The following is a 13,052-nucleotide window of genomic DNA, read 5'->3' as shown; positions in this document are numbered from 1 at the left end:
GTGACGCTATTCCCGGATTTTACATTCGATGTCCAGATCAAGCGAGCTTCATTTCTGGCAGCTAAGAGGGCGAGGGGAGGGGATCCAGTACTCGCTTCTCGTCCCGGCTAGGCTGAAAGTGATCCTGGAGGGCAAGACTACAATCTTCCAGTCCCCCGGGGAGGCGTGGGAGTGGTTGGAGGCCCGTGGAGGTCAGTCGGGGTGGCATACGAGAGAGGGGCTAGCTGAGAGCGGATTCCACAGGGGCCCGGGAAGACGACCGAACAGGAACCACCCCCACACGGCACCAACCCAGACGGAATTGGGAAAGAAAGCGGCTCTGGAGTCAGCGGCCTCCATGAGCAGAGAGGCGTCACCTCCGGAGGGTTCTGGGGGAGAATCGGATGACACGGCTGTGTCCTCCGCAGGGGGCTCGGGCTGCTCCGTGCGGGACCCCGAGGGTAACCCCACAGACAGCGGATGAACTTGGATAACTGAGTATATAAGCTGGTCTTGAGGTGAGGAGAATTTTATGAACATGAGGCCCCTCCGAGCACGCCCCCCCCCAATCGGATTCTCGTCCATTCCGTCAGACTGGTGAGAACTACAATTAAACGGTTGAGTAAGTTGCACTGTTGCACAATTTTCTGGGCAACCTACTGTTCGAGAGGCGCCCTGGGGAGGGGGAGTTGGGTTTTACAATTACAAGTTTTGATGGTGCCCTGGGAGATGTGGATTGATTGTGTAAGGTATTCGACAAGGTCCAAGGGGAGACCGGTCACCGGGCGGGGATGGGAAGACTGTAATGCTTATGATATATCTACATGTCAGAATATAACCTCCTAACGTGGAACATACGGGGGATGGGGTCACCAGCCAAAAGGCATAGAACATTGTCCTATTTAAAGAGAAGGGTATTCAGGTGGCGATGCTACAAGAGACCCACTTAACTGCAGGAGAAGCAGAGAAGCTGAGACGCAGGTGGAGAGGGCAGGTGTTTGCCACGGGATACTCTGCGTATACAAGGGGTGTACTGATCTGGGTCCGTGTTGGGGTCCCTTTTGAGGTAGTGTCTACTGACATAGATTGGGAGGGCAGGTTTGTGATAATGGAGGGGAAACTTCATGGCACCCCGATTGTCCTGGGTAGTATCTACACCCCTAATCAGGATCAGGTCCCCTTCATGACGCGTTTATCGAGTCACCCTCCCCTTCAGCAGACTGGAGAATTGTTAATTGGGGGAGACTTCAACAGCATACTAGACGTAGACCTGGACCGCTCCAGTCCACCGATACCAGGGGCAGTGACACACAAGGTAGCTAAAAAATTGAGAGAGTGGTTGGGTTCCTGGGGCCTGGTAGATGTATGGTGTGAGAAGCACCCTACCGATAAAGATTACTCATATTACTCAGGTCTCCACCGAGTACACACCAGGATAGACAGAGTGGTGTGCACAGCAAACCTAGTGCAAGGAATGATCCAATTCTGAATACTTGGGACGTACCTTATCTGACCATAATCCTTTACTGCTTACCTGGAGGGTGACTGAAGACAGGCCCCCCCATTCCGACGTGGAGACTGACCCCTGCTACTCTAGAAGATCAGGCATATAGAGATGTCCTCCGTTTATATTTGACTGACCACATTAAAATTAATAAGGGATCTACCTCCTCTAGATCCACGGAGTGGGAAATGCTTAAAGTAGCAACGAGAGGTTACTGTCTAGGAAAACAGTCGGGGTGAGACGTACACTAGAGCGGGAGCTGATTAGTCTAGAGAAGATAATACACGAGGAGGAACGGAGACGGGGAGGTGAGACACCAGAGCAGGAGGAGTATGACCAGACACGGAGGTCCCACTCCCAGGTTGAAGAACAACTCCGCTGCCACAACGTGCAAAAATATTTAGCTTCATTGCAATCTGAGGAGGGCAGATCAGGTAGGATGCTGGCGTGGTTGGTGCAGCCAGGAGGGGATAGTGAGCCCATCACGATTGTGCGTGATAAGGATGGGGAACGAAGATGCAGGCCGGGCCCTATAAATGGCGCTTTCAAAGATTATTATACTTACCTGTATAGGAGGCCAGACGAGCTTAGGACAGATGATCTTGATAGTTTTCTACAACTGCTCTCTCTGACTACCCTGACGCACGAGGAGCGGGACAGTCAGGGTGGACCGCTGACAGTGGAGTAAGTACAGGATGCCATCTCGCAGCTGGCCCCTGGAAAGACACCGGGGACAGACGACCTCCCAATGGACTTTTACAAGAAGTATGTGACGCTGTTGGCCCCCCAGTTGGTGTAAATGTACACAGAGGCATTGCACTGTGGCTTGTTACCAGACTCGCTTAGGGAGGCACTAGTGGTCCCTCTACCCAAGCTGAAATCAAGGGAGGCATCAGCAGCTGATTTCCGCACATTATCAATGCTGAACAGTGATTTAAAAATTCTTAGTAAGATCCTGGCCAATCGCTTGCTTCACTGCATACCCACATTAGTGCACGGAGACCAGAATGGATTTGTCCCGAACCGCAGTACCTCCCTGAATCTTAGGTGCCTATTCGCTATCTTACATATGCCTAGAGAGGAGAGACCCCCATCGGGAGTGTTACTTGCAGTGGACTTCGAGAAAGCCTTCGATTCGGTTAGGTGGGACTACCTGATGACAGTGATGCTTCAGATGGGCTTGGGAGAGTGATGGGTAAAATGGGTGGACTTATTGTATGCGGTCCCGCTGGCAAGGGTGAGGACGGGCAGGATGGTATCTGATACTTATCCCATATATAGGGGAACCAGGCAACGATGCCCGTTGTCACCACTATTATTCACCCCGGCCATCGAGCCACTGGCGGCTCAGATGCGGGGTGACGGAGTGGGTAGGGGAGTGGAATGGGGACAGTCTGAGCATGTTATCTCGCTATACGCCGACGATATTCTCATCTATTTCAGGGACGGGGAGTCTGGACTCCCCTGGGCCCTGCGGAATTTAGAACATTTCGGAAACCTTTCGGGACTACACCTCAATAGGGGCAAAACATTAGTTTTCCCCATGATATCGAGTTGTGAATGCCCCACCTCGTGCCCGGAGGACGTGGTTTGGGCCCCACGCACCTTTAAGTACTTGGGTATACAGGTGTTCCATGAAGTGGGGGACCTCTGTGACGGTAACATCGGTAGGGCACTTCACTCCCTGCGGGCGTCTGTTGGGTTCTGGCGTTCCTTGAAGTTATCAATAATGGCCAGAATATCATTATCTAAAATGATCATGTTACCCCACCTCCTTTATTGCTTTGCTAACTTACCATTGCTAATCCCTTCGGCGTTGGTCCGTGAATTGAACACCCTGCTCAGGGAACTTATTTGGGATGATGGCCGCAGACGCACAGTGCTCTCGACCCTTTGTAGGCCGGCTCACTCGGGAGGCCTGGGAGCTCCAGATTTTGAATCATATTCTCTGGCATCCAGGTTGCAATGGGCTTCCAGGTGGTTTACCGGAAAGGGACACCTGGACAGATGTATTGTTAATGGCGAGAAGGGAATAGATCAGATTATAGCACACATGATAAACCGGAGGGTGGCTCGCCAAGCACGCAGCCTGATGACGAGGGTAGCTTCGTCGTGTTGGAAGAGATGCTCTGCCACTGTCAACACTAATATTGGATGTTGGGGAGAAGAGCCTGGTGGGCACAGGATTGGGAGCTTGGAAGAAGGCGGGAGTGGAGACAATTGGAGGCCTATTCCAGGATGGGGTGCTGAGATCCTTTGCTGACCTGGTGGACAGTAGTGGAGTCCCGCAGGGACAGTTCCTCTTACACCAGAAGTTGACACACACTTTAAGAGAACATTGGGAAACGGTTAATGTGGTGCCTGCTACCCACCGGGTATTACATCTTCTATTAACATCGGGGGATGATGCCCACCTAATCACTAAACTGTACCGGGCCCAAAATGAGGACGCATTGGACCCATTTCAGTCTCAGAGGGAGAGATGGGAAAAGACATTGAGCGGGGAATTAACGGACACGGAGTGGCGTAGGGTGCTGGCATACCCGCGGGTGGTCTCTCGAAATACACGACTAAGATATATCCAGTACAATTACATTCACAGGACGTACCTTACCCTGCCTTAATATATGGCAGTGCCCCCAAGACATGCCCCAGATGTGACGACATAAACGCAGATTTCGACCACATGGTGTGGAACTGCCCCGAACTCCAGCAGGGTTGGGGCGCGGTATTAAACGACCTGATGGGCCTTTTTGATGTGGAACTGACTTTGGCCCCATCTGTTTGCTTGCTGGGTCTTAGAACGGGATTCCCTCATGGGAAGGTGAAAGGTTGCTTTCTGGATCTGGCCCTAGTCCTTTACAGGAGGTTGATCACATTGGGTTGGAGATCTCCCAGGTGTCCCCCATTGAATGAATGGAGACAGGATGTGGCGAAATGGGCTAGGGCAGAGCTACAAGTCCTGAACAGTGAAGAGGCACGGGGCCTCTGTCAGACCCCTATCGCACCGGTGTGGGAGGAAGTACTGACGAAATGGGATTGTGCGGTGAGGGGAGGGGAACATCAGTAGAGGAAACTGCATGAACAGCAGGTCGGGGAATGGGAATAGAGGAAAGGGGACGACACTACGTGTGTTGTGGTATAATGCACAGAAAGGACCAGGATCCCCACCTGCTGAGTGGACAGAAGCTGCTAGAGGCCTGGGCTGAGACCATTAAGAAAGTAGAACAAGGAATGGTGGGGCAAGACAAGCATTGATTCAGGTGACCACTTACCCACCGATGAGCTGGTGGGGATTGTGCAGAGAACCAGACCACTCTTCGGTGAAGATCTAAAGAGGTTTACCCCAGCAATTGAAATTACCTGCTCTCATTGGTACCATCATGTAAATATGTTGTTTAGTATTAGTTAAAGTCTGTTATGAGGACATAAAAACAAAAATGATAACATGGCACACGCATGGAACGAATGTATATATACGAAGCTCCAACAAGTCTAGTATTGAGAAATTGCAAACTCAAAGTATAGACATAGGAACAATATGATGTAATTTCTAGTACATGTAACATGTTGAGATGTTGTGAACGCCGATGATCATGAACCGGACGGGAGCCAGTTTCTGCCATAACTTGATTTGCACTTGTATGACAGAAAAATGTTAATAAAAATATATTATAAAAAAAAAAAAAAAAAAAAAAGTAAATACAAATATATATATATATATATATATATATATATCCCAGGTGTCTAGATGTTTCTACCCTCCTTGGGGCAGATGGGCCTAAAGATATTTTGCCCAAAAGGCCTAAAAATATTTTGCCCCTGGGGAGCAGCCCTTGCCCAAGGGGCTGCTCCGCTTATGCGTAAGTATAAAAAAAAAAATCCCTGGTGTCTAGTGGGCAGCAGAAATGCTTTGAGACATGAAAGGAATGGAAACGTCTTTCCTTTCATGTCTCTTCTGCCCCACCTCCCGGTCGGAAGAGAAATGAAAAAACGATTCCCCTTCCATCCCCGACTGGGAAGTGTGGGAGGGAGGCTCTCGGGGGGGGGGGGGGTTGGGAGCGCTAGGCCGGATGCAGGATGAGCTGGTCTCGTCCCAGGCACCCTGCAACCGTGTGCCTGGACGAGATCAGCTCGCCCACGGCACCCTGCGGGTTAATGTACATGATTGCTCCTTTTAACTGGATGAACAAATGTCAATAGATCAATGCTGGGGATTATTTAATAACTGCATCCGAAGATTACAATATAGAAAACCCCTCTCCATCACAATCATAGTATTTCTTCTGACCCTTCTATGTATGCAGCAACATTATAGCTTCTTGAATCACAAAAAATCTCAGAATCTAAACTTGCACATATGAAACTCTAGGAGCACCATGGCTTGGTTTGTTTCGATCTTCTTTATTTAAAGATAATTCAAAATTGTGTTTTCAGTCTCATGTACATCATCTTAGTCCAATTGAAGTTTTTATCGAATAAAATAAGTTCGAATATTGGCTCTTTTGGGCATGTTGTCTTTGCAAAACTGTATACATAAAGGAAAAATGTCTTTCCCTGTGGCATGTCCCTGTGAGAATACAGGCCTTGTGAATGTAGCACGCCTTTAACTTTTTTATATTTGAAGAATTTTGTCACAGTAACCATATGCTGTTTGCAGCATATTTATTTGCCAGCATAGCCTTGCCTTTGCAAAAGCCCCTGCTTGCTCTTTGCCTTCTGTCCAATACCTTAAAATACTGTACGAGGCGACTTTGGAATCAACATATTTCTCTTACAAAATTGGCACGTTCTCCACAGTCTTTTGTTTATTTTATTGCTAACATTTGTGTATATGAACTACTGCAATAGTGCAATAATTTGCAGAGTATATAGAATTCAATGCAGCTGTACAGTGTTACTGTGGCAAGCTCGCACTAACAGTTCTAGGGTTTACAAAATCCTACATCTGATTTCTATCCAACTCTCAGCACGTTGTATATTTTTTACAAAGTTATGTATGGCTCTGGTAGAGACACTAGCGTGAGTAACTGGATTCAAATCCAGTAACTCGCTGCAATGACATAGCAACAGTTGTTAACAAAAGCGCCTCCCCAATGTTTCTAGTCATAAAGGAATTCGAGGTTCCTCTGGAGGGGCTCTCTAATAGCCTGACAAAGCAGCCCTGGAAACAAGGGAACACTGAAGGGAGGATGACGAGAGGGCACAGACTTGAGGGGGTGGGTGGCAGAACGGTAAGTATTATTTTACATTTTGGACAAGGGAGAGAGGCCATGTTATGTCTGGCTTACCCCTTACTCCTCTGCCGCTGCGTAGTAGCTGAAAGCAGGGGCAGGTGATTTTCCGGCCTATACATAACATAAAATTACAGATGAGTAAAACGTGAATTACGGAGATGGGGTTAATTTCGGGGTTCAGAGTGACAGTCAGCTCGAGCTTCGCTCTCGTTATCTTTTTGAGGTCACTCAGAATCCCTCGGTGAAAAACATCCCAGTAATTCACCGTTACCCGTCTGTAATTCTTTATATTCACTATAGGATTCAACATAAGAAGAAAGCATGATGATGGCTCTTCCAATATATAACTCACTATGTAACTATGGTAACTGCTCGAACTAAACAAGAATATCCATTTCCGGTCGCCAATATATCACCCAGAAGAAATGTGCTACAAAATATAAAAAATATGCTGCTAAATCTAGAACTGCATGTTCTTCACTGGAACCGAAATACAGAGTGAGATTTGTCATACTTTTCTTGGTGTACTGTACGTCATCGACAACGCTATGGCATTAATGACACCTAATGCCAGGGAGAGCTACAATAAACGCTATAAAAAAAGAATCCGTATTCCAACAGTTGAATTTTAAGATGGTCAAAACGGTACTCCTGTCCTTCTCACTATTGCCAGGTTTAGTTTTCTACTAAAAACTTTGCATGCTTGTTTTGATACTGAGATCAAAGTATAGCTGTTCATTCCACTTCACTGAGTTTGGCTCGCGAGGAATACCCCAAGCAACTAAAACAAAATGTAAAATGCAATATGAAAAAGGAGTGAAGAAGACCACTACTGTACCTTTAATCCTTATTGTGGCATTTACAGCAGGGGTGTTCGGAATAGTGAACACACACATGTATTCCCCAGAGTCATCCACTTTTGGCTTAACAATTCTGTAGTAAAACAGACAAATGACAAACTGTATTATATTCAGCCTTGCAAGACATATCTCATAGAAAGTGAACGTGGATGGAATTACAGGAGAGAAAATTCCTTAATGGCATGCAGAAACAGTGGATGCACAGTAGATACAAGTTGCTCATATTCATCCAATCAGGAGAAGCCAAATACTGCACGGGAACACATTTTAATTTAGGTTTTATATAGCTCTTGTACTATTCTCAGTGACATTCAAAAAATCATGCTATTAACAACTGTACTAAGAATCGATATTTAACAAACATTATGTTCATCCCTACATGCAAAGTTTCTGAATTGCCATATAGTGCAAAACGTACCTTAACTCAATACTGAAGTCGTTGGCCTTAAATTCAGTTTTCTTGGTATCAGCAATCTGTTTATCATTTTTCATCCAGAAGCCTGAGTCAGGCTTACTAGACCCATCAGTCCAAATCAGGTTGCACTGGAGAACAATAGGGCCAATAGGGGCGCCTTGTGTCAAAGTCACATCCTCTGTGTAGTTCACTTTGGGCTCTAGAATAGATGGCAAACCAAAAATGCACATCAAAAGGATGTGATGATAGCCTTTATTCCATTCACTTGAAGCAGAAAAAATTGATCTTATTACTCAGGCATACTAAAATCAAACACCCTCCAATGTAGGGAAATGACTCCTATTTCCTGAGGCCCAGCAGGCTGCATTTAATTTAAGATGTCTTGCCATAACAGGAGGTATAAACTGAATAATTCTCCGGAAAATCTATGTAACAATTTTTGAAACTGCTAGCAGATTTCAGATAGTCTCATTCTTCACTTTTTCTAAGTAAGGATTAAATCCTCGATCACAAAATACAGCTAGAGGGTAATTAAAGATGCCAACATTTGTCTGTTCTACAATATGGGTGCAGGAGGGCTGGTTAGGGTAGCAAGCTACCAGATACATTCAGGTCTTTCTTTCTTACCTGGTGTGGGCGAACAGAGATTGAGTGTCTATGATTATTTGAAATTATATGTCATCTCAATGAAGTGAGTGTGATTCAGACCACTGTCGTACGAAAAATATGAGCGGCGATTGCTGGTTTCAATTGTGCTTGGACTTCCAAAAACCTGAGTGCCACTTGTGTGACTGCTTAATCAGTATCTGACAGTCACAGAGTCACCAAAACTGCAAATGCACACGAAGCAATCATGTGTGGAGGTAATCCCAAAGCAACTTGGTACGGTTAAGGGCCAAGGTAACCGAGGAAAAATAGGAATTTTGACCATGGGACAACTTCAATGGGTGCAATTTACTGTACAGCCAACAACCAGAATGCTCATCAGGTTACATGTGCTGACGCAGATATGCTAATTAGAAATTATTAATAAATGCTTATATGTTATGATCTATAAAGATACATAGAGAAATTAATCATAGAGAAAAATTAATGTGCATGTTTGAAAATGTGCCCACGGGGTATGCCAGCCACTTATACGAACTTGTACTAAAGTAACAAAAAATGTGTGAAATAATGAAAATGTATAATAATAATGTAGTAATATGACATATTAAGATGTATAACCTATGTTTTGCATTATATTGTAGGAATGAACTTAGCCGAAGTAGTGGCTTAGTTTTGGCAGGCATCATGCAGAAGCTGAATTATTACAGCAGGCTGTAGAGAAGTTGAGAGGATAAACTGACCTTGAACCACCCAATGTTAAAGTTTGCTTAGCTAGAATTTTCTGCAATGTACCAACGGACAGGAGATGATGGGATAAAATTGAAACAATTATGTGAATAGTAGACGAGATGTACTGTCCCAGGACTCAAAGAATAGAAGCACTGACTGTAGAAGAAGATGCAACAATTTCGATACCTGATGAGCCGGATGATGAGGGCATCGTACAGCGAACCAATCAACTAATTGGGGATGGGGAAATATTAGAATTCATAGATTTGTAAAATTGATATTATAGGTTAGAGTCATATCTGCCGACTGACTGACTGACCAAATAGGAAATACGGGGATGGACTGAAAAACTCTAATAAAAAGTCATGACAAGGGGCTAAAACTTCAGATGCGAGGGGTGACATGCTGATGCCAGAAGACGTGATTCAAGATTATGTCAATGGGCTCATGCTCTTGAGAGCCTGATGCATTGCAGATCGATTGATGACCTAAAGACGAAGACTAACTTTGCTGCTGATCCATTTCGTAGATAGGTAGCTATGACAATGTGACTGATTAACTTTCGTGCCTTTCTATCTAGGTACCAAGTGCGCTGTTTTTTATAGGATATCTACTAGCTAGATGTTTTTCCAAATTCGTGTTTCTAAATTGTTTTCGCATGAAGTCCCGCATGCTAAATGCTAATTTGGGTTAGGTAGGATTCTTTGGGAGATGTTGACAGTGACAAATGATTGACAGACTGATTGCTGAGCTCTGCTATTAATGCTGTTGTATTCATCCTTGTTGGCTTATGCTGAAGCATTCGAGCAATGTTTTCTCAAGTTCTGATTAGATTGTGTTATTGGTGGTCACTAATGAACTAATTCTGAGCTGATTGAATAAAATATGATCTAACCTGATGACCTAGTAGTGTAACTAATAGGGAAATAAAATTGATAAAACATATAATTGAGTTGTGGTTATTCATGAAATGTTGATATATTGTCTCATACTTAAGGATTCTCTTAGTGGTTGTTGATTGATTACATTGATAAGTGATGTTCTCAATTACTACATTGTTAGGATACTCCATGCGATTCAAAAGTTTCATCGGCTTATACGCATCCCCTCGTAAGTTTACTTACTAAGGATCAGACGCGCTTGTACATGCAAGGACACAGACTTTGGATTTCAGACCTCACCGCCCCACAAGTAATTCATCCTCTCTTAAATGTACAATTCCTCAATACTTTGACATTACAGTATGAAGGAAAGTTGCACCCCTCCATTAGATGCACTATATATGCTCATACAAACATGAATGCTCTTTGTTCGTTCATGTTTCTGCAGGGATCCATGTAACTGAAGGAAATACGCAATTTGTCTGCAGTGTCAAAAAACAACTTTTCTGTCAACTTTATAAGTAATAAAACAGCCTAACAGTTTTGGCCCGTTCCTGTGCCTTAGATCAAGCCACACATGGGAGGCAGCATTTTAATCAGAAGTGTGTGAACGCAGGATTGTAAGACTTTAGCTTGAAATGCTTTAGTTTTCTATCACATAAATATGGGCAGTGTTGTCTTTTTTTATCCATACTTTCACATTTGCAGAGCATTCCCGAATAAAAAAACATGATCAGAGCCTCACAGGTCACACCAACCTGGAATATGATGGGTTTTTAGGTTGTTTCAGAAATATCCAGGTTTGGGAGGGTTCCCTGGGGGCTAACTAACGTAGAGCTTGAACAATGAAGCCATTCATCAAGGCATGTCAGAGAAAATATGATTTTTTGGGGCTTAGATTTGATGTATGGGGTAAACCTTACTGCCCCCCCATTAAGCCCGCCAACCCCCCTAGTCCCCTCTCCCTACCCTACTGTCTGGTGCCAAGATGGTACAGTTCACCCCACCCAATTCCTTTTCTCACTTTATTCCCCTGATAGCCTGGTGTGCTTTCACAACCTCCTTGGTTGGACAGATTTACCACTTATCTAAGTGTGCCTGGGATGGAGGTGCAGGTGGGGTTTAAAAAGAAACCCACCAGACCATCAGGGAAAAATAAAAAATAAAAAACTGAAAGTGGTGTAGCTATTGCCTGTACCAGTACTGCATCTCCCACCCCGGGCACCAGTCTTTCTGCCACCTGTAGAAAGTAAAATTGGGGACTTGCTAAACCCCTCTCTGCCACATGTCAACACCTTACTATTTTATAAATCTAAAAGTCCCTGATGTCTATTGGGATTGAGGAGGCAGATTTGTGGACAAACTCCTATTCTGCATCCCAGGAGGGGCAGGAGACTACTGGGGCATTTAGAGGTGGGGATTTGGCAAATTGCTAGGACGGGCTGGTCTCCACCCCATTCATTTATTTAAACCCCCTGCTTTTAGTGGATGTTCTGTCCTCTAGGAAGGCATTAGCGCTGGGAGGCCTCCGGGTAGCCATGCGCTCTACAAATATATAATAATAATAATAATAATAATAATAGCACCAGGGATCAATCCCTCATTTGTTCTCCTCAGGGGGCAGAAAGACTGATCATGCCAGTTTTTATTGGTTGAGCAAGTGGCCATGCCTAGTAGGCTAATCATCACTTTCCCAACATCCTCCCCAATCTCCCCCACCCGCAAAAAAGGCATTTATATCTCCAAGGGAAGTTCTTCTCTTGCACCTCAAGGTTTTAGAGACACTCTCACCAGAAGGATTTTCAGCCTTCAGTGCCAGGATATGTTCACATCCTTTGCAGTGAATAGGTCCCACTGAGGACATGAACATCTTTGTCCTACTACTGGTAGCTCTCCAGCTACCTCTGAGTAGCTTGTGTGTAGTCCAGCTTAATAAATTAGAAGCTTTTGCTTGGCTGAATAAATACATGTATACCAAAATAGAAAAATTCCTATTTCAGATGGAAATGTGTGTAGTTTTTCAGAACTTGCACTGATTTTTAGGGGAAAATCGCAGAATTTCCACAGATTTTTTTTAATTTAAAGTGGATATTTGAGTTTTAAATCATGTGGCATTGGAGCGACTTAATACTAACAAAGACTTTTTTTTAAATTACTACTGGCAGCTCTGCCTGATGCACGCACATGACTACTGCTGGTAAACGTGCAAAGGGTGGCATTCATGTACTCTTGTCTGACCTGGTAACTGTTACAGCACTAATATTAGCTCAAGATGATTTTCAACAAACATAAGTAGCTCTTATTACGGAAAAAGCTGGAGACCCCTGGTCTACTGCTATCTTTCACAGAAGCGGACTGAAATCTTGGGGATTAAAGCAGCTCCTGCGGCAGGTTGAAGGGAGTTGTTTTTTTTTATCGTTTTTATTTTTTTAACTTCGCTGCTGTATGCACCTGCAGTCTTAAAAATGAAAAAGGCAAACTTCTGCAATATTCGGATAGAATCCGATTAGACGTTTGTGGAGCGATTTGGACCCCAGCAATGTTCTAACATTTCGGAAAAAACTCAATATTCATAGGCTGCATAAATGAAAGACGTTCATCTAGACCAACCTGCAAGGTGATTTCAAAGGAATACTAAGCAGCGCAAGCTCGGCAGGATGCCCAGGGGCAAACCTTCATAAGCTAAGGTCCAGGAGAATCAACTGACCCGCTTAACTTATGAGCCAAGCAGGAATATTTGCAAAAGGTATTAATTAGTGGTTATCATGAATATATCTGTCAATTATTTCCCAACGGTGCATATACAGCATTTAGGAGAGCACAGACACTGCATTAAAG

The 13,052-nt window shown here is 44.5% G+C and overlaps 1 protein-coding gene across 1 annotated transcript in view; it reads right to left on the bottom strand.

Moving 5' to 3' along the window:
* NPTN (neuroplastin) overlaps positions 1 to 13,052 on the bottom strand; it is a 339,612-nt gene that overhangs the window by 142,879 nt on the left and 183,681 nt on the right. The window contains exons 3-4 of the mRNA XM_069222231.1: positions 7,999 to 8,194; positions 7,559 to 7,653 (exon numbers count right to left, since the gene is read on the bottom strand). Of these exons, the coding sequence (XP_069078332.1) occupies positions 7,559 to 7,653; positions 7,999 to 8,194 (291 nt within the window). The remainder of the gene's footprint in view (positions 1 to 7,558; positions 7,654 to 7,998; positions 8,195 to 13,052) is intronic.

The sequence above is a fragment of the Pleurodeles waltl genome, chromosome 3_1, assembly GCF_031143425.1.
Source record: "Pleurodeles waltl isolate 20211129_DDA chromosome 3_1, aPleWal1.hap1.20221129, whole genome shotgun sequence".
NCBI lineage: Eukaryota > Metazoa > Chordata > Amphibia > Caudata > Salamandridae > Pleurodeles > Pleurodeles waltl.
This window is presented reverse-complemented; position numbering and strand designations above follow the sequence as displayed.